Source organism: Ischnura elegans, chromosome 3 (assembly GCF_921293095.1).
Source record: "Ischnura elegans chromosome 3, ioIscEleg1.1, whole genome shotgun sequence".
Lineage (NCBI taxonomy): Eukaryota > Metazoa > Arthropoda > Insecta > Odonata > Coenagrionidae > Ischnura > Ischnura elegans.
In genome coordinates this window covers 118,735,406-118,758,763 of record NC_060248.1, presented here as the reverse complement: position 1 = coordinate 118,758,763, position 23,358 = coordinate 118,735,406, and the positions used below count along the sequence as shown (strand labels likewise).

Sequence of the window (23,358 nt, the reverse complement as noted above, 5' to 3'; positions counted from 1 at the left end):
ATTTTTCGGTTGGCCGATCCCATTTTGGCATCAAGGGATTTCAAAAAGTCCTGAAATAAATCCATGGTGATCCAAGCCTTTTTGCTATTAAAGTACCTGCATGGTAATGATCGTACATGCTTGAAGCATCTGGGTTTAGCAAATTTACCAATCACCACTGGTTGCAACTTTTCACTCCCATCACTATTGCAACAAAAAAGAACTGTCAACCTCTCTTTGCTTAGTTTGCCACCATGGCACTTTTCCCCTTTAAATGCTAGGGTTTTGTTAGGTAGAAGGGAATAGAGAAGCCCAGTTTCGTCCGCATTGAAAATGTTTCTGGGCTCATAACCTTCAATGAAATTCCCTAGCTCACTTTTCCAGGATTCCACAGTTTCTTCATTTACACTGCTGCTTTCACCACACACACTTTTGAATACCAGTCCATGCCTAACTTTGAATCTATTGAGCCATCCGCTGGATCCAGTAAAATCATCAACACCAAGTCTCATAGCTATTCCATGTGCTCTCTCCTTCAGTATAACACCATTTATAGGTAAATAGCTAGCTCTGGCTTGCTGAAACCAGGTTAGTAGGTGGCTCTCTAGTTCCTCAAATGGGGACTTTTTTGAGTGCTTGCGACGCTTAGATAAAACACCCAATGATGCGGCTTCTCCTAAAATTGTTTCCCTTTTTATCATGATGTTGTTCAAGGTTGTTACTGGTAAAAGCAGCTTCTTCGCCAAGTCAACTCTCTTCAAGTGAGGATTTTTATCCACCTCCTCAATAATTTTTCTCCTCTCTTCGAAGCTTAGAGCTTTCCTTTTTGAAGCCATCCCAAAATCAGCAGTCAGCAGCCCATGCTCTCAATAAGACAATGCTTGTCAAGCAGTACTAGTCTCTATGAGACTAATGCTGGTCAATCTGTGGCTTTGTGAAAGAGTTTTTCCTTGTATTCTCTTTGGCTTCAACTGCCTCAACACTATCAAATCATATGATTTACAAAGTCACCAACTTTCTTTTCTGAAACCCTTCTTACTGGCTTCAAAGGTGGTTATACAAAATATTGTATTTTTTCGATCTCTCACCCAACTTAATAAGCCTATCCTGCCCACCATCCGACCCTAAGTCGTGAGTACAATAATTTGACACTTTGGGCGAAACACTTTGTAATTCAACCCTCCTGCTTTTTGTGCGGCCGTAACTTGAGATTTTCTCCCCCTCCTCCTTCCAAGTTTCAAGATAGTCGAAGCTTATGAACTCAAGTATCAATTCCATTTTCAAAATAATAAAAAAATTGTCGATATGGAGTTTTAGTTACGATTGGCCAAAATTCATTTTTCATATATGTATCCCAAAATATTTTTCGAATTCTTATCAAGTGCTTGCTACCAACCAAATTCGCACTTCGCGTGCATTATAACTTTCGATGTTTTCTCCATGGGATCCTTATTTTTAGTTATATTGCAGTATAAGAAATATATTAATGGCGTTAAGCTAACTTCAGCTTTTTAAAATTTTACTGTCATTGTCACCACGGCACCTAGTAGAAGTTGGACATTTTCCGAAGAAAAATGGAGTTACGGCAAAATCCACTGGGAATGTTAGTGTGGATGGTTATCAGCATTAATAATTCCATTGATGCGCATTTATCAGCAGTTTCTATACATTTTGACAGTGTTATTCTGCATAAGTGAGGTGTAAGCGGCGGTGTACTCTGAAAATCGTCATCATTGCATCATTATAAAAGACGAGTGAAATAAAGATGTTTCATTTAGAAAAATAGTGACTATTTCTGAATATGAGGACATTAGTGGCACAAGAAATAATGAAAATGCATACTTAGCAATCAATTTTGCTAATCTGATTTTCCAGGAAATTTAACTCCTGTTGCGCACATACCTTTAACTTAAGTGGTGCACTGTTCTACATTCGTTTTTTTCTCCACAACCCTACTCTCCCGCAAAAATGTCAACAACTTCATGCGTTATTTGCCATATCATCATCGTCTCGTAAAGTAATTGAGAAAATGCAGTTGTATAGTTATGTATGTAAGTATTACCAAGAGCAAACCCTATCTTAATGTCATATATGCTAAATACCTATGCTACAAATATAAAGTACCTTCATGTGAAACCTTACTGATTCTGGTCCTATTCAAAACTAATGCCGGTGACAATTGACATTTGAATAATAATTTGTATGAACTGTTAGGAAAAAACATTAAATCGGGTAAAAAAATCTTGGTCGGGGAAAAATTTTATGATGCAGAATGCGGAAAAAATGCAGAATGTGGAAACGCTAAACAAGGACAACTTTTACATTGATTTGATAGGAAATGAATCGGAACCTCAAAAAATAAAGCTTAAATGCGGAAAAACGCTAAATGCGAAGACGCTAAATCCGGTTCTGACTATTGTTATATGCCTAGACTTAGGTGAGCAGTGGTTTTTCTATCAAATAACTTCAAAATGCTTTATGAGTAGGGACATACAAAAGGTGGGGTTCTTTTATAGCCAAAAGTGGTGTTATTTTACTCTGAAATCGGTGTTATTTTAACGGCTAAATAATTGAGGTTAATTGAGTACCATGCTTCTTGTGGGCCCATCCATTGCCCTTAATTTTGAATGCTCTTGACTAGGGATAATTTAAGCAATAATAACCATTCAGTATTGATTGAATTCACATAATATGTATTTTTAATCTTCATATATTCATGCATTCAACTTACATTAATGGAGTAATTACTTTTAAATATCTGTATTTTCAAATGAAAAAAATTCCATTGTGGCCAAATTGTCTTCTTTAAGACTAGTTCTCCTATCTGTGAACACAGTGTTGTAACAGGAAAGAAATCTCTCTGGGTCCACATTTGCACAGGGGGTCCAAATTTCTTTCAGGCACTTCAATGCAAACGATGTCTCACAGTTGTCAGACAATTTGAGCACCTGCATTGCCTTAATTGTGTCCACTGAGCCCTGGGAAATTTGATTTTTTAGTAATCGCTGTAATTCTCCAAACCCCAACATTAACTTCTCTGTCTCCATTGACTCAAGGCCATGAACTTTTTTCAATTTTAAAATTTAGTCAGGGTTCACCTCCGTAGTAAGGACTTCTTTGGGATCAAATACTGAAATATTTTCAAATACTTTTCTGCTAGGGTCTTCTAACATAAGAGAACTAAGTTTTGTAGATGCTTTTGAAGCCATCTGCATTAGTAGTGACTTTACTGCAGCTGCTTTAGAAGTTGTCATTTTTTGTGAGTAATTAGAGGTTTTATCGAAAAAAAATACCCTTTTGAATATTTTCGAGACTCATTTTCAACTTCCCTAACTCTCTATGTAATATGTGTGCATTAGGATAGTTTGAACCATCCAATAATTTTATTAAGCTAACCAGATGCTTCCCATGCTCGATAACAAATGTTGCCTGGCACTGAATTGAATCAATTTTCATGTCATTATTTAAAGTGCAAAAATATCCTATGCCAGAACTGCCATTTCCAATCACTTCCATTTCTTCAGTGTTGCAAAAGTCAACAATGTGTCGAAAATAATCTGCTAAATAAAAAACTCTATGAAACCAGGAGTTCCATCTGGTGACAATAGGAATAGGGAATAATACCAAATCCTTTTCATTTCTGTCGTGAATAAATTTCAAGGACAAATGTTTTCTTTTGCTTGTGTGGAGGAATAAACTTTTGGTCATCAGAACAGCTCTGTTAAGGTCAGCCATTTGTTGAATCCAAATATTTCCAAAAAGATTTAATTTGTGAGCCTAGCATTGTATGTGGATTAACTCCTCATCAACAATCAATTTTAACCCTGCAAAACACTTTGTCATATATTTGGCTGAGTCTGTTACAACCCTTTTAACATCCGAGTACTGCAGATTATAAACCCTCAAGGACTCAAGTATTGCCCTAATGCATTGGGTTGCATTAGCACTTTCTAAAAAGTCGACACCACCAACATAAAGCAATGGCTGCTCATTAAATCTGCTAATCTTTAAATGTCCTAAACAGTACCACAAATACACATCTGCCTTGTTTATCTGTAGTTTCATCACAAAAAACATCGATGGGCTTGCCTTGATCAGCAACTTTAACTTCTTCGATTCGGTCCTTGGCCAGGTCACTAACATATTTCTCTCAAAGTGTTCGAGCATGCGGTAGGTCACCAGCCCCTGGGTTTAATTGTAGAAATAGAATAAAAGGAGAATGAATACTATATACAAAAAACAAAGAAATTTCAGGATTCATAAAATGTTATCCATATTAATGGGAACTCATTACAGTAAACTCTTGATTTTACGAAGTCAGTGGGACCGGAAAATTGGCACTTCGTGAAATCGAGTTTCGTAAATTCAAACCTTTTTCATAAGTCACGAAAAAAATGTTCGTTTTCGTTTCTTCCCCCGTTTTTTGTCTTTAGTGGTCTTATTTAAATGTTTTCGGTGGTTATTCTCCGTATAATTCATAGAAAAGGCTTTTTGTTATCGATTTATTATGTGAAAAATCATTAAATAATTATACCACCATAAAATTCCCATTTCTTGTTCATACTTCAACATCAACGATCGCTTAAGAAATTCCCGACCAGTTTAGAAAACGTAATCAAATAATGAATTGCAATGTTTATTATGAGAATTTAATGTTATAAGTTTGTGGTTAGGAGCGAATAGCAACTATTAAGTATGCTAAAGATAGATATTTGTTTCTGACACCCACGGAATTATAGCGGCAGCCGGCCTAACTGCCATTTATGTCTCCCTCTATCACAAAGTGACGAGAAAAAAAGAAAAACAAGGGCCTTAGCCCGTTTCCAAAATAACCTTCGTAAGTTAATATTTCGAGTTACTTCGCATTTTCAGCAGAATGTGCTCTATTTTCACTGAGATTCAATTACGATCATAAATAACGTAGGATGTGATTATCTTCTAGCGAATATTTGAAGTAAATTCTGTTTGAGTTATCCGTCCGAATACTGTGTTCTATCATCTTTGCAGACGTTGCCATAAAAGACTTAATAGGAGGGAACACTCAAAATTAAAAATTGGTTTTCGTTATTTAAAACCAAAAAGATATGATTAAAAAACACACACGCCAAATTTTAGAGCTCAATTTCGATTTTTAACCGAGATAAGTAGCTTTGAAAGTCCGGTAGGAGCTTTGGCCACGCCCACGGCGCGAAACGTATTTCTATTGGCTGACGCCACGTGACGTGTGAACCTCATGAATGTCGCGATAGTAATGCTTAAAGAAGCCGTAAACACACTGCGTTCGTGGAAATAGTGGCCAAAAGTTTATCGTCATGGCGAAACACAAAGTTAATTTTGTTCTGGCAGGTACCAGAAGTGTACTGACATTATTAACAGGGACTCTGGACAATTTTTTGTCTCAAAAAGAATCATTTCATTGAAATGAAACTTCTGAAGATGAAATGTTTACACTTTTGAAAGAGACAGTGATCACGGCAATTATCGTGGATGTTTTAATTTGTGGACTTACCATCATAAAATCCTTTGTAATTACCATGTAAAATCCGGATGTAAATTGTGAAATAAATGAGCAAATATGCTATAGCTATAGCTGTTTTCTTGCCCTCTGATGGGAGGAAATTCGGGGTTCTCTCCGTTTCTTTTAGGATTAGCATTCACATTTCGTTGGAAGAGCATTTTTTTAAAGCAGAGGTCTCACTTTGGTCCACCAATGTTCGTGATAAATGTTCAAGTCAGTTTGGTACTATGAAAAATGGTACACAATTGTCATAAAAATGAAAGAGTAACTCAGAGATGGGGATTTTTACATGAAAATATCCGTAAGTTCACTTATATTTACATCAGAGTTACACGTACAGTCACTTTCAAAAGTTTTAGGACAAAGTTTGTGGCACCACTTCTGCTTCTCAAGGAAATTTAGTATCCTCTACTCCTTTCGTAGTTCTCTGCTGCACTCCGCTGACATTCCGCTTGTGATTATATACATGCACACAAAGGGACAAATTATATTATACTGCAAATATATCATTCCCATTCTATTTATATAGTGCGTAATGATTATTTCATGAGCATTTACTGCATACTTGCACCGGTTTTTACCCTTAGTGGTTAAAGTAATTATTATACGATTTTTGGCATGTGATGCCGCGGCGGTGGCCTAGTGAGCAACGCTTTGAGCTCGGGTAGTGAAGATTGAGGGGTCGACTGTCCCGATCGGGACTGTCTCTCATAATTTTTTCAGCTCCTTTTCCTACTTATTAACAGGTTTTTTACAATCGTAATTTCGCCTTATTTGTTATTATGCTTTTATTATTGCCGATGCGAAGTTTTAAAATTATGAGTAAAATGGTGGATAAAATCCTGGCGTTAGCATTAACGTAAAGTTTGAAGTCTGGCGAAAGGAGTCACACACTATAATTTATTATTTGTCAATTATTCTTATTCGATTAATGACCGTTCAAACCATTTGCTAGTATTCATTCAGTAAGTGTTTGCCTCCGGTCTCTCTGTTTTATTGAAAGACATGCAAAGTTATCCGTGTTTATTATTTACTATTTGTTCTTCTATTTATAGACCTGGTGGCACCGGGAGTCAAATGTGCTTATTTCTGTTTATTGTGAGTAATTCGATATCGTAGTGTTTCTGGAGTACAAATTTGAGATTATCATGTATTAGTTTGTACCTACTATTTGACACATCACCAGGTTAGCGTCGAAATCTCTTTCCGTTGCAGTGGTTGGCTTTTAATGCGCAAGATAGAGACAAAGAGTGAAAAACAGGGCAGATATGCAGTAAATGCACACGAAATAATCATCATATCCAGAATAAATTGAAGCAGAATGATATATTTGCAATTAAAAAGTAAAATATCCCGTTGAGTGCGTATATATTTAAGCACATACGAAATTTTTGCGATGTGTGGTCAAAGACAACAAAAAGAGTAATGGAAACTAAATCTCTTTGAGAAGCAGAAGAGATTTACATTAAAATGGCCCTCACATATTCTATAACAGCCTATTTCTGAAATAATATACAGTCTCCGTGCAGCGTCGCACCACCGCCTTCCCTGGTCTGGGTCGTTTGGCACCACAAAAAAAATTCTTTTCTGGCGTTTAACGAGAGGTAAATTCACATCTCGGCGCACAACAATATACATAAGGTTTCCACCCACTCATTTTAAATTCTCCGTTTTATCTAGTATTAACTTATACTCGAAATAACGTATACGACAATGCACTCCATGAGAGCAATGCAGATATCGCAGATATCATGAGGTTCACACGTCATCAACATGGCGTCGCCCGAGAAATACGTTTTTGGCGCGGAATTCAAGTTGAAACTTCACACTGCTCTAGGGGCGAAATTATTCTGCGCTCAATGGTAAAATTTGGTGAGAGCCTTTCTTACACCCATTGCTATATAAATCAGAAAAAATATTTGGTAGTGTAATCCCTTCTATTCTTCATCAGGACCATATTCTTCATACCGGGTGTGAGGTGACCTGTTCATATAGTATGTTTCTCTTCTTTTATGCCGACAGGAGCAAGGTTCCAACCGGAAAACGACAGGAGAAACATCTTACAGTTTCGGAGAAATAGAGAGAGAAACGTTATTATCCACATTGATTGTTTTCCTTCAAGAGACGTTTTATCATTTCTTAACGTGGTGAAATATTTGTTCACTTGCGTGAATTCCCAAAAATGATACGCAAAAACCTGTACCTTCACCTCATTTAGTTTTCGTGTTTCTTTTTCCGCCGTATTGAAAGTTATGCAAAGGATCATTGACATAGAGCAAAGATTTTCTTAGTTTTAGCACTAAAAAATAGGCGTGCCATAATCGTAAATAAATATAAAGTGGAAAGCGCAAAGAAGATAATTAAATTTCAATTTTAAAGTCAGCAGAGAAGAAGAGAGACAATTTTATAAGCACGGCACCATTTCGCTGGCAATGGAAGATACTTCTCCAGCCTCTCTCCGGTTAAAAACTTACCCCCGTTGCCGGTAAAGATGAACCATGCCCTTCTCCACAGTCGGAGAACATTCCCAGTGGGTGGGATGAATAGGAGTGGGATGGGGATTGCCTGAGGAAAGAAGTGTGGTCAGCATAAGGAGTGGTGAAGGGGGCAGGATAAAGAAGGGTGGGGAAAGGTCCTTCAGCTCTGCCTCAGACTACGTTTGGGGGCCGTATTTTGTTACGACGCACGCAAGCTCCCTGTGACCTTAGGAAGGGAGTGAATGGGAAATGCTGGGGAAGGAGGGGTTTGGGATGCATAAGGTGGGTGTCAGCAAGATCAGCCAAAGGCGGCAGGAGGCAGTAAACAAAGGGTTTGGAAAGAAAGAACTCTCAGCATGGGAGAACGGGGAAGCGCGTGAGAAGAAAGTTTATGGTTAGACTTGGAAGTGCGTCTTCATTACGAGAAGCCTGAAATATAAATTGGCGGTAAATAGAGCCCAATACTTAAGATATTTAAGTTGTTTAATCACAAAGGCCAATATATACACGAAAAGATATTACCCAAAAAAATCTTTTATTTTTTTTGCTTTTTTCCCTTCTCCATCGCCGCTTCCACCATGGTTTCTAACTTGCATAAGTGGTAATTAAATTAGGGGTCCAAATCGTTAGCCAGATCAAAATGTCTTAATATTTGGAAGGCAGCGTATACTTCTTTTTTATTAGGTGGAATTACTTCCTCACTTTCATCATCGTCGTCACTGCTATTCTGACTAGTCCCGGCCACTGCTTCTTCCGACACAGGCACCGGCGTCAAATCGTTGCAAGCCTGGAGATCATCATCTAGCGCAATATAATCACTTGCTGTTGCGCGCTGTGCTCCTCCTGCTTTTTCCAAATATTTTTTAAAATCTTCTTTTAAGCCACTAATCTCCTCCGCGATTTCATCTGCTGCAGCTTCCTGAAGGTATAACGTAACGATTCAACCAGAGCCGTGATATTAAAGCAGTAAAATTACTATTAGGTTAGTTGTATCAAATACCAACCTCGGGAACATCCTCATGATGCGCTATCGGAGGGAATCCGGGCGATTTCCAGCAATTTGCGATGGTAGTGGAGGAAATCTCTCTCCAGGACTCGGCTATGGCGCGGATTGCATGTATCAACGTCCATTTTGGGATATTATTCATTTCTGTTCCCATTTATAAAAGTAGCAAATAGATTTGAAAGAATGATAATCATGAATAAAAATAACTAAATCGATATCCAAACGCACATGAGCAAAATAGATGAATGTATACATACCGATCCATCGCAAGTAATACCGCACAAGCTTCTTCTGGTACAGGACTTTAAAATTCTGGATAATGCCTTGGTCCAAGGGCTGGGACTTGCTAGTCGAATTCGGGGGTAAAAAGAGAACTCGAACATTAGGCAGTTTGAGATCTTCCACGTATTTATGGACGGTGGCATTATCCATTATTAAAACAATTTTGCGGTTCTCTCCAGCAATTTTTCTCTGTAGACGTATAACCGTTTGCTGGAAAATTTCTCGGCTCATCCAGCTGTTTTTATTTGCATGGTAAAAAACTGGGAGGGCTTCCAATTTTACATGTTTTAAGCACCGTGGCCTTTCAAATTTCCCAATGACAACGGGCTTGATTTTGTCCATGCCCGTTTGGTTGACGCACAGCCCCACAGTAACACGCACTTTACTCTTTTTTCCCCCGTGGCACCTTTGCCCTTTGAAACCCAGGGTTGCGTCAGGTAATGCATTAAAAAATAGCCCAGTTTCATCAAAATTGTAGCGATCTCTGGGACTATATTCTTGAAGTATATCATCGTTATCGATGTGCCATTTATCAATAATTTCAGTATTCACAGAGCCTTCTTCCCCACTTATCTTCAGAGACACAATGTTGAATCTTGATTTAAAATAAGTCAACCACCCACCAGAACATTTAAAATCGTCAATTTTCTTTTGCAAGGCTATGTATTCGGCCTTTTCTTGCTATATTGGTCCACTAATTGGAAGATTTTGCTCACGGCACTTACAAAAGAAAGTGTATAGCTCCTCTTCAACCTCCGCAAACTTGGCGCAGTTCAGATATTTCCTTTTCCGCGAAACACCCGACCCGACTTTTTCTTGTAGTTTGCCGCTGTTTGCTAGAATTGTCGACAAAGTCGACAGTGGAATTCCAAACTTTTCCGCTATCTCACTTTTAGTTAATCTCTTCGCCTCCACCTCTTCAATCATTTTCATTTTTATTTCTAAAGGTAATACTCTTCTTTTTCGTTTTAGCTGTGAAGGCTCCTTATTCCCAAATTTCAGACTCACTCGCAAAGAAAACGTTACTATTGTAGATCCAGAGAAGCACTGGTTGTTGCTTACGCGCTCGCAAGGCACAGACTAAAGCCCTTCGCACCCTCGTGAATTTAGCACAAGCCCATCCCGTACGATTCAGCGCTTTCAGGACGAAAGACAGCCAGACGCCCCCTTGTGGACAGATACCAATGTGCTTGGGCGAAAACTTAATGCACAGAATCATTAAATCCCCATTCGAATTAGCAATAGAGGAGCATTTATTTTATTTTAAAGAAATATAACCACATACAGCATATGCCATTTTATAGTGGCCAGGTAACAATACATAAATTAGAGGACGAAGACGCAATATAACATGTAAAAAACAATAATTACATTTACAAAAACAAAAGGACAACAAGAAACTGCAGTGACAGATTACTTCGGTGACAGATAGGATAGGGAAAGGCTTATGAAGGATTTCAATGGAAGTGCAAAGGGGTCGATGTGTGGAGGGAGTGAGTTCAACACAGAAGTAATGCGGTAGAAAAACGAACGTTTAGTGAGCGAAAGTCTAGGAATGGGCATGTGGATTAGGGGATGAGAACGGGTAGGGCGGGGTGGAACTTTAAAATTGATAAAAGAGAGCAATGCTGGGCAGTCGATGGTGGAATTGAGAATCTTATAAATAAGTTTTAAATCAGCTGTGAGCCTATGGGTAGTGAGATTGGGGATGAAGAGGGAGGAGAGAATAGCATTAGTGGACATGTTGCGTAAATGCGGTATTCTATTTTTTACTATATTGGCAAAGAAATTGCTGACACAGTCCAGGGATGAGAGGTTGGTTTGTGAAGAGATAGACCAGATGGGACAAGAGTAGGTAAGAATTGGAAGAATGATAGATGAAAAAAAAGTTCGAAGTGCCTGGGGGTCTTTAATTTCAGTGAAACGGAACAGGAGTCCTAAGAGGGACATTGCTTTAAACTTGATGGATTGTATGTGCGGAGAAAAATTTAATTTATCATCAGTGATAATGCCTAGGTCCTTAGATGTTGATACACGTTTCAGCGAGTGATTAAAAATACTGTAGTCAAATTGATGAGTTATCTTCTTTAGGGAAATGGACATCACACTACATTTATCTGGGTTTAATGCAAGATTCCAAACATTACACCAATTCGATGTCTGACGTAAGGCATCCTGTAGGTCTTGGCAATCAGATGTTTTTTGAATTTCCTTGAACAATTTACAATCGTCAGCATAAAGGAGAGTTTGAGCTTGGGAAGAAGGTAGCAAAGAGGCAAGATCATCAATATACAAGTTAAACAGATAAGGACCAAGGACACTCCCCTGAGGAACCCCAGATGTCAGAGGAGACCAAGGAGAAGATGAGCCAGAAAGAATAACCCTTTGAGTTCGATTGTTGAGGAAGCTAGTTAGGAGACTTTTGAAATTACCAGAAATATTAAATCGTTCACCTAATTTGTGGAGGAGGAGGCTATGATTGATAGAGTCAAAAGCTTTGGAAAAATCCAGGAAAATGGTGTCTAACTGTGATTTATTATTAATGGAGTTAATGGCATTATGCTGAAAGACGGATAAGTTGGTCATGCATGAGCGGCCCGGAAGAAAACCATGTTGATTATCAGAGAGATGAGGGGAGGTGAAGTAGTATAGTCGATTTAAGATTATTCTTTCACAAACAGAAGAGAGAACTGGAAGTAAGGAGATGGGTCTATAGTTTGATGCAACATTTTTTGGCCCGGATTTATGAATGGGGATAACATTAGCAGTTTTCCATTGTGGTGGAAAAATGCCAAGGGAAAAGCATCGGTTTAAAAGCAAAGTTAAAGGAATGGAGAGTGATTCAGCACAATGGTGAACAAATATCGGACTCAGGCCATCAGGGCCTGATGAACATTGAAGGGGAATTTTGCGTAAATATTTAAGAACTTCAAGCGGGTCGGTTCGGATTTCACAGAGGGAATTACTGGAAATGGGTGCAGGGAAGTGATCATGGGTGAGAGGTGGGGAAGAGAGGGGCGTCATGCATTCAGAGAAGAATTTAGCAAACAAGTTTGGTCTATTAGGGCCCTCGGCGTTACTGTTTTCATAACAAACATAGTCCGGAATTCTAGAATGATTGCGGCGGCGATTCACAAAAGACCAGAACTTTTTAGGGGTGGTGGTGATAGATGAGCAGACACTATGCACATATTCCTTGTGGTCACGACGGATGAGAGCTTTAGAAAATCGACGAAGCTCTGTGTAAGAGCGACGAGTATGTTCGTTCGGAGTCGTCTTGTAGAGGTACCACGCTTTCATCGAGTGCATTAATTCTCTTCCTTCCATATTTCCAACTGTTGATGAGAAAAGTGTTGTCACGAGGTTATTATTATAGATTATTAACCCGCAAGAACGTTGAAATTTGAGTATTTTTATGGACTCATGACATATTCGTGGTATGAATCAATTACGTTGGGTTTAAGTAGGAGTGTAAGAAATACCCTGAGTGACCTTCCTGACATGTTAAACTACGAATTATTGTCAATGCTATGTTTACGAACAGGCACGTAAATAGGGGCATAATGTCAGCCGCGATATTTTTACTAAACTCCTACTTCCCCTAAATTCCCACAGTGAGGTTTTTGGCGACCCATTTCTCTCCAAAGTTGCATTATCATTTTCGATTTCGCACTTTTGATGGACCACAGTCGGAAGCGCTGATGTTTTAGGTACTTGCGCCGGCGTAACTAGTTTTGTTGACAAATTTTTCGCCTTAGTTCGTATAAACGAATGCCATTTGCTCCTGGGGACCAGGCCGAAGTTCGTAAATTCAAATCATTTCGTATAATCGAATAGTGCCATGTATTTACCATAGGCTTTTCGCCGGGACCGCAATATCACTTCGTATAATCGAAAACTTCGTAAAATCAAGAGTTTACTGTATGTCCGCTTGCAAACATGATTATGGAATAACTATGTGTATGAATCACATAAAATTTTCACTTATTAATGTTCTAGAACAGCTGCTGAAGTACATAAATCAATACTAACCTTCTACATATTTGTTTAACCATCTTCTAATGCTTGGATCGTCCACCTTCCCAAGTGGAATGTTGGCTTTTATGAAGGTCCCTGTTGTGTCTTTTGCAAATTCATAGGAGGCATCTTTCTTCTTGGTCGCTTGGAGCAATGTTGTAGTCGATGCCTACCGAATAGCTCCACTTCAACTTGCAGAATTTTTCTCTACATTAGACTTGTGTTTTTCACTCACAACATGCTTTGTGCAGCTGTCCCACGAACCATTTGTATTGCAAAAACGACAAAATATTGTTTTGTCATCAGCACAATATAATCCGTGGTCCCGAAATTCTGCTTCGCATTGTTTTGCGGTAACTGGCCACTTTTTTTTAATACGACAGAATGAAATGAGGTCACATTGCCAATCCCTCAAACGACGGTAAATACTAAGCTGCTTTTAACCAACTGCAGTTTTCGAGCCTTCTCTGGATTAAGACAGGAGCGCCGGTGTCGCAATTAGAAGTAACTATAATTGTAAGTCCCTTGGAGTGATCATTGAGTTTGGATCGGGATCATCAAGACATCGGATCTGGATCCAAAATTTTAAATAATAGCTTCAGTGAATGCCCCATAAGGGTGGAAAGAGTTCCGATTCTATCTTGGAATGTGCCGTCGCATGTGATTCTTGTCCTACTCATGAACCATTTTGTTTGAAAGCTCTCGCAGAGGTTATGTAGGAGAATTTCAGCCGTGGAAAATAAAAAAAGGTAAAATACAACTGGCACATAGTGTGACTCTTCTCAAGAGATTGAACAATCATTGGGGGAATCTCAGCATCAGGAATTTGAAAATGCATTTGGATCTGAAAATATCCGATCCGAAAGATCCGGCTCCGAAAATCAAGGATCCAATCCGAATCTGGATCTGAAAAAAATCCTGGATCCATCCATCCCTACCGAAAGCTATTGAAAAATGTGATGGTGAGTGGCATAACATGGTGGAACTCCTTCATGATACTTTTATTTTGTGGAACAGCAAAGTCTTTTTTTCTTACCCTTTGTGAAAGCTATTGAGTCATCTTCAGGCCCAGTAGGTGACTCACCTAGCGTTTCGCCTCAGGAAACAGAGAATTGAAGCAGGTTGGACGGAATAAAAGAGTGTTCTCTTGCAAGTTCATATTTTCCTTCGAAGCTAAGTATTTATGGTCTGTGTGGTCTCAGAAATGAAAAAAAAAATCAGTAGCATTGGCTGATGGAGGGCCGAGGATGGTTTTGTGAAATCTGTGACTTGTACTTCTAATGTTGTTATTATCCTATGGCACTGAGATTTCCCTGATGGTTGTTCAATCTCTTAGGAAGAGTCACACTATGTGCCTGTCGTATTTAGCCTTTAAATTTTCCAGAGCTGAAATTCGTTTCATAGCTTCTACAATAGGTTTTATACAAAATGGTTCATGAGTAGATCAAGCATCGCAGTACAACAGCTCATGCGAAGAGAAGATCAGAACTCTTTCCACTCCTTCTTATGGAACACTGCATTCACTGAAGCATTAATTTAGAATTTCAGATCCAGATTTGATTACTTTGGCAAATTTGTATTGGTGAAGTTTTTGAATTGAAGTATCTGGTGAAGTGCATTATCCGCCGATATTTGGTTCTGAGGTATCTGATTCTACCATCCGTATTTTTAACCCTTAGCTACAAATTCAGTGGCTAGCATCATACATTATTATTAACATTATTTGTAAAGCTTCTTCTAGATGTTATTTGGCCTTATAGAAACCTGTTAAACTACGTATAAACATACATGATTCTCAAACCAACATGAAAATACATATTACTTTTCTAACCCTGTATTAATACCAAATTTTAACAATTACCTTTGCCTTTGGGAAAAAAAGGACCCAATTAACATACACATTATCCAAATTCTCATGGGACTTAACATATTGAAATTCAACAATACATTTTTTAAGTTCGTTTGTATCTCTTAATAATTATCAAAATATTCATTTAAGCGTTTACCTAATTGGTGCATGCAAAGGAAACTCTTCCTCAAATTTCATTCATGCTTAATTACTGACGACTGGATATGAATGGAAATAATGTGTGACTACTAGTAGTGAAAACTATTCATCATAAACTTCAGAGTAAATTGGCATATTGTTGATGCACTGTTAATTTTTAAATGTTTACCTCTAAATTAGTGAAGTTTTTATTTCTGGGCTCAGTAATGGTGGGGTAAAGTCCTTGCCTGCTAACCTATATACTCAGCAGATTCAAAATTCCCCAGATTCCCCATCTATGGTGTGTTTGTGAGTGGTCATCCTTTGTTGCACCATTATAAACCCCATTATAGAAAGCCGCAGCGTGGCTGTTTTTGTTGGTGTTCTTATAAAAAAAAATATGTAAACAATTTCCTTTTCTGATGCTATTATTACTACTTGTCTATTTAGTATGGGAAAATAGATTATTAGACTGTAGATTGCGCACTGCTATAAACTTGTTTCAAACTACATGCATAAATCAGCTAATTCAATTGTGCAGTGATGACAAAACTGTTATGATTCTTTTTCTTCTGAATATCAACCCATGGATTCACCAGTACTAACATAGCCAATGTGGATCACAATGATTGAAGTTTTTTTAATTTTTCCAGTATTTAGGGACATGTGAGCCCCTAGGAAAAAAATTGTATAAACCTATGTAAAATTTGTATACATTCTTATACATTGGCATGACAATTGTTTAAGAATGTATACAAATTTTGTACAGGTTTATAACATTTTTTTTAAATAGGGGAGTTCATGTGGCCCTCCCTTTTCGTTGATTTGAGCTTTCCCTGTTTTGTAGATTTAATAATCTCTCCCAGGTCATTGATTCCATGGCTATGGCCTTCAGTTAGCTCATTCCTTCACAGTGATCAGACCTAATTTTGTACCCTCTTTATTCTCAGTGAAAAAGTTGAACCTATGTATAGGAGGAGTCTAATTACTCCATCACTCAAATCTGTGATATCAAAACTCAAATGTTTATGCCATAAAGTAAGGGTTACTGAAGTGATGTACAATGTAAGAATTAAGCTCTTTTTTGTTGTTTTAGGTTGTGTACAACAGGTTTATGAGTTTCAGGCGTCAATTGGAAATCACTCATAACAGTGACATCTTCATTGGTGTCCATGGGGCGGGTCTGACTCATCTGCTCTTCCTACCTGATTGGGGAGTTGTATTTGAATTGTAAGTACTCAGCGTAATCCAAAGTCTTTAATTGGTGCCTTGCTATGCACTGAAAATACCACAATCATTGTTTCTATGACTTACTGGCAGAATACAAAAAATTGGGAATCATAAGAAATCACTAGGTTTTCGTGTGCATGTTTTTCAACATAGAAGGGAATATGGTAATAATTTTAATGTGTAGTATTTTAAACTTTAAAGGCCTCTTATCATCAATGAAGCATATCACCTTAGAGAGAAAATTTTATGTGCACTGATGCTGGATTAAGAAATCATATTTTTTAGGACTCTGAATGAAATGCATGCCTATTCTTGGTAGTTAGAGATAATTAATTGGTCTAATATTGTAATTTACATCAACCTTCTGTAATGTGTTTTATTTTATGTATTATTATATCCTATTTATAGCTGAAGTAATGCTCAGTTATGGCACATATTTTCAGGAAGGGAATAATGTATGATTTAAGTGTTTTTATTTTATTTCAGATACAATTGTGAAGATGAAAGCTGTTATCTGGACCTTGCTAGGCTTCGTGGTGTAAAATACCTTACTTGGGAAAACAAAACTTTGCTGTATCAACAAGATCAGGTGATAAATATCAAAAAAAATTTATATTGAAAATAAAATACATAACCTGGTGAAATTACCACTTTTAATTTAAGGCTTACCAAAACATATGAATTAGAATTATATGAGAGAGGCTTGAAGTACTGTCAGGATCAGGTGCTTTGCAATGAGTACCCTACTTAAAGCTTACTTAGTGCATAGCTTTTATTAAAATTTGCTGGTATAAATTGAGGAAGACTCCAAGTTCATCCTTTTTCCAGTACAAACTTCACTAAAAAAGCACATTGCTGTTTACAAGAAGCATTTGAAATGTAATTGAGGTTCAAAAGAATTTATATTATGATGTACTAAGCTTATAAGTAATCATTCAATTAAATACATACATGTATGAAGTGAGGGTAAAAAAGGAGAATGCTTTTACACTTTCATTCTTGAGTACATACAAGGGATTTATGTATCTCATTTTCTCTTTTCCCAAGTGAAAATCATATGACAGGAAGCATTTTTTTAGTATGTAAAATTAGACTGCAAAGAAGGTGAAAGGAATTATTACGAACTCATTATGTAAACTGACAGAATGTATTCACTAACTAAATATGGCTGTCTAGAATCCAACAGAATGCATTGAACTGATATAACATACTAAACATGACCATATACGAACCAACAGATTTGCAGCCCTACGTTAAAACAAACCTAGAAAGCAATTATGGTAGGGATATGGAAAGGGTGGGGTATTTTATTTTCATTTGTGGTGATATTTTTTTGCAAAATCAAAGTTATTTTACCCAGATCGGTGTCTGCTACTAAAGTACACAATTTAATACTAATCGTTTCCATATTTGTTTAACCATCTTCTAATGCTAGGATCGTCCACCTTCTCAAGCGGAATACTGGCTTTAAGAAGGCCTCGTCTGTGTCTTTTGCAAATTCATAGGAGGCATCACTCTTCTTGGTCGTTTGGAGCAATTATGTAATTTATGCCTGCTGAATAGTTCTACTTCCACTTGCAGAATGTTTTTTCTACACCAGACTTGTGTTTTTCACTTGCTATATGCTTCATGCAGCTGTCCTTCCTTTCTCACTAAACAGTTGTGTTTGCAAAAATGACAAAATATTGGTTTTTCATAAGCACAATATAATCAATGGTCCCAAAATCTGGTTCACATTGTTTTGTGGTCTTTACTCACTGAGACATTATACTTTTTTTAATGCAACAAAACAAAATAAATTCACCGTATCATTGTCTCAAATGACGGTAAGCAGCTTTCAACCCACTTTACTTTTTGAGCCTTCCTGGGATTAACACAGGAGCACCGGTAGTCACCATTAGAAATGCGTAATGGCATTCCAGCTACTTTGTTGACATCGCATGAACATGGTTTTCACATCCTCTTGAGTAACAAGTTGCCATTTTTCCTCATATTATTTTGTGGAAATTATTCATTACTTTGAGGACATCAGAAAGGCACAATAATTTTAACTATGCAGTTCCCAAAAATATTTTCACCATATATGAAAGAAAGGCGTAAACTCTCTTTCACGTATAATTTTCGTGTAATATACCAAGTTTATCTACGGTTATTATGAATGTAACAAATGAGTTACTAACTTTCTTTCTTTATAAATCATTCAACCCCTACAGGAATATTTATAATGTAGAGAATTAGAGCCGTTTAAAAATTTTGTACTATCGTTGAGAACATTATGCAGTGATTTTTTGCTCTTGATTCATTCACAATTGTCGATTCCTATATTGTAGTAATGTTATTTTACCACATATTATTGGACATTATAAATATATTATCAAAGCTATTCAAATTTTTAAGTTTATCGGAACAATGTGGAATAAACATACGCCTCAGAAAAACTTTCTTGGGAGAGCTGAAGAAAAATTATGAAAATAGCGTTTTAATTAGTGAAATTTTTGATTAACAAGAAATTTGTGGGAAAAGCACAGAATTTGCATTAATATTTGCGTCACTGCATTCATGACTTTTGCATGTCCCTGATGATAGATCATCAACAACATTTGAGCCTAATGAGGAAAACGTCACCAACCCATCTGTTGAAGTAATTTGTATGCAAAGAAGTAATAGATAAATGAAATGAAAAATGAAAAGGAAGAGAAAATTGCTGAATTATGTATCTTAAATTGCATATATACTGGAGAACATGGAATTCTGAATTTTAAACCTTTCTCCTTTCATTGATTAGATTCCAAACTGCACCCAAGTCTCACCCCAATGCAATCACTTATTAATTCCTCATCAGAATATCAATGTCATGATTAAGAGGATTCAGGGTGGTAAGGGAATAAATTCAGGGGAAGTCCCTGAAAATACATAGGTTGAAAAAAGTATACCATTGAAGAAGCTTTACGTTCTGTCTTAAATGCGAAGATGTATTTCCAATGAAAGTATGGAAAAAACCATGCTCTTAACACTGAAAGGGATTCTACTTGAAAAATTTTGTTCCAACAGCAAAGGAACTTTTTCTGAGGTATTTTTTTGCCATTATGTTTCGTACCAAAGCTAGGTAAAGGAACCACATAGTGGAACAAATGATGCAGGGAAGTGGTGAAGCTGGAAACATTTAGGAACAATTTATCTTCTTTTTCCTCTGTATATATATATCCCAAAGAAACAAGTAACTGTGGGAATTCCTTAAAATTAAATGGAAGCTGACTGCAACAATAACTTTAATCTTAAATTTTTTTCTCCCCAAGTATGGGCCAAGAAAATGTAGAATGTAGTAGAGTTCTGCCTCCAAAACCTGCAAAGTTGAGGAATGCTTTCTTTATACATCATAGTTGCTGCAGAATAGGAGTATTTTCTCAAGGTTTGTCTGTGCCTTTAATATAAATGTCCATATTTTCAGGGCCATCACCCTGAAGGAGGAGCCCATGCCAAATTCACCAACTATGCATTTGATGTGGCCGAGTTCTTGAGGATCGTTGAGAAGGGTGCACGGTATGTTCTGTCCCAGCGCTCCTTCAAGAATTACAAGGCAGAGATGCATGATGAACTGTGAAGAAAACTTCTCACAATACCCAACCTTTCCTTTTTGAGGCATTCCTTGGGTTTTAATTTATTTTTCTGATGAAAAAATATGTTCACAATGCTGCTCAAAGTACTTTGTGGTGATTCCGTGCTGTGCTGATGGTGGAGAGGTTTTTCCAACTGTACACTCTTCTCTACTGTGTGTAATTGTGATATTTTATTATTTTTAGTTTGAAATAACTTATTTACTCATTTTTTATTTCTGTACCAGTCTGAACTGTTATTGGCAAAAATGTCAGTATTTACTCTCTCTGTATTTTGATACTTGCATTTATACACTTGTAAAAGTCTCTTCTTTTTTTGTAATAATGCCCTCAGTTTTCATTTCTTTTTCATATGTATACTTTTTCTGCAACTTTTGCTTATTTGAAGTTTACCAGAGATATCATGTATGTACATAAATACTATATTTATGGATTTAAGGCTCAAAGGACCTGAACTGTATTCTGCATTTTGGAGAGTGGGTATACTTGTTCTCTAATTGTTAAATGTGTATTTTTGTATATTTTTTGTCTTACTGTTGACTCTCCCTTTGATTTTTTACCAATCTTTATGTCTACCGTTCAAATGCTTTGACAATGACGATGGTCAGCCTCTTCCATTTTTACCAACTTTTTTTGGTGCTTTGTTGCATACATTATGGGATTCATCGTTTCACCCTGATGATGCATGTGGTAATTCATCAAAATTACCAACAAAATAACAATCTTTCGCTATGAAGATGCTCAAGAGCTTATTTCAAACAGGATGTTTTCAACATTCATGAAAAAATTGCTTGTGCTTCATCTATTTCAATCTTTTACTTATAACTATGGCATCTTTTTTTCAATTCATTATACATATTAAGGTTCGGGGCTATTTCTGTTACAAAATAGGCACATGATGAATTAACTATTGATAAGTAACTAAAGCAATATTTTTTGTGGTTTTAAGTGGATGCAGCATTACATTTGATGATTGCTATTATTTCTTTGCAAGAATTTTATGCCTGTAACATTTGACTTAATCTCTCTTATCATTTATTATTGCAGAGTAGTAAAGGAATGCTAAAATTTTAAGACTATGCTTTTTACGCAATCTTAAATTACAATAGGGATCCAGTTATTTTTATGTGAAATCAACTCTTAGTCATTGTATAAAGCATATATATGAATGTGTCCAAACCAAAGCATAAGTGTAAAAATTTGAAGAGTGTGGTATCTTGAAATCTCAGTTCTTTACTCATCTTCCATGGAGCTGTATCCCTCTGAATAAATATTAATGCAGCTACATGTTGTTTAGTCTTCTTACATATTAGTTATATTTTAATAATCTCCACCATGCACTTACCATTATCAGTTTTAGTGGAATAGTGACTTGACTCACGCATTAGTATGGATCCAGGTTTTGATGGTTGAAAGTCTCTACCCATATGAGTTATAGGTCTCACATATGTCATTTAACCCGACAGCGCCCAAAGTTTTTTTTAAATTCACACACATTTCACTTTTATAAAATATGATATATATGAGCTCAACACAATGAACCCAGTCCAAACTGCCTTAATAACAGAGGAAACCTTCTACTAAGTATGTGCACTGAAATTATGCTAAAAATTCGCGTATTAAATGCATTGCAGGAGTATTGGCTCGGCACTGCACTGGGTGCCATATGGCACCCGTGGGCGTTGATGGGTTAAGATCATGACAGCTTTATAATTTTTCTTTGCTTAACTGAGCCAACCCAGTAAACACAATACATATCCCATTCAAATATAGCAGTGGTACATCAGTGCAGGGGCGGTTTGAGCATCAAATTTTGGGGGTGGAGGGGTCATAACATGAATATGAACTGCATACCTCGTAGGAGAGAGGGGCATTTTTACAGAAGGGAGCGTTAAACTCATAAATTCAACTCAAACTCCCGTTACCCTTGGGATTTGAGGCCATGCATTTGCTTATGCGCACCCTTTACAAAGATACAAAAACTATTAAGCTAATAAAAATTTATAAAATTTGGGGAGGGGTCATTAACCCAGAGACTCCTGACTAAATCTGCCCCTCAACAACTAAAGAGGTGTTGTTGATTCATTTCCAAAGTGTATGGTGGCAAAAACATTCTGCAGCATTACAAATACATGTCAGAGGTGCTAACAACCAACTGTGTTGCTTGTGTTGACCTATTAACCTCCTATTGGTGAATGCTTAACCTCGCCATCTCTGGTCAACAATTTTACAATTGGTTTGACACACATTTTGACTTTCAAAGGCATATTTTTTACAAAAAAACGCTGATTTTTAGTAATAATAAAAAAATTCTCATAAGTAATTTATGAAAGTAATTATTTTATTTATTGCAGTAAACTTCATGTCTCTGTAATTATTTGCATGGATGATATGGACTACGTGATGTCATGACCGTTATGCAGCATTCCTCGGATGGGGAGAAAGAAATTAGAGGAGGTTTTTGTAAGGTCTTACTCACCATGTTTATTTTAACCCTTGGTTACATGCTAAGGGGGGGATTTGCTGCATTTTTCGAAAATTCGAAATAGCATGTTTACTGTGAATAGATCACTGATGGCACACTTTGGTATTCTATTTCTGTACTTTTTCCTTGACCAAGAACATTATCATCTGCAAAGCCTTAAGAAAAATTATTCAAAGTATTTATCAAGAAATTTGCATGTTAATATGCTTTAGTTTTGTTTATGAATGAAAGAGGAAAATATTTGAACAGCTTTTAATTATTAGAAGTTACCCAAATGCGTTGAAATACCCTAAAATTTTAATGTATATTTAGGGAAACCAAAAATATTAAAGTGCAGCAAAAAAGCTGCAAGCGTGCACTGGCGCTATCCTTGTGGGTGCATGTAGTTAAGGGTTAAAAAGGATATCATGCCACTTTACCAAGCAGCACAAAAACTTGAAAGTTTGAAGTTTTCTTAGTATTCCTATGGTAGATTTCCTGCTAAAAGCATTCAGTTACACTTACTGCACTTCATGTGTAACAATGTGTGACACAAATCAAACACGTGAGAAGAAACTTGGGGAGCCGACAACTTTTTTATGGCGTTTACGTCGACACACGACATTAATAGTACGAGATATCTGATCTTGATAGTATTATCAATATAATTGATGAGCCAAAAACAGGAAAACTATAGACCCACTTTAGCACATCCGTTCACTATGGCAGCCATGACAAGAGCTATTGGTCTTGAGAGGCTTCATACAAAGCATCCTGTATTACC

At 36.9% G+C, this 23,358-nt stretch overlaps 1 protein-coding gene across 1 annotated transcript in view; it reads left to right on the top strand.

Moving 5' to 3' along the window:
* The window catches only part of LOC124156439 (EGF domain-specific O-linked N-acetylglucosamine transferase), a 31,884-nt gene extending 10,487 nt beyond the window's left edge, over positions 1-21,397 (top strand). Inside the window, exons 8-10 of the mRNA XM_046530993.1 lie at positions 16,363-16,496; positions 16,983-17,085; positions 19,945-21,397. Coding sequence (XP_046386949.1) covers positions 16,363-16,496; positions 16,983-17,085; positions 19,945-20,097 — 390 coding nt within the window. The 3' untranslated portion in view covers positions 20,098-21,397. The remainder of the gene's footprint in view (positions 1-16,362; positions 16,497-16,982; positions 17,086-19,944) is intronic.
* Positions 21,398-23,358: the final 1,961 nt, after the last annotated feature.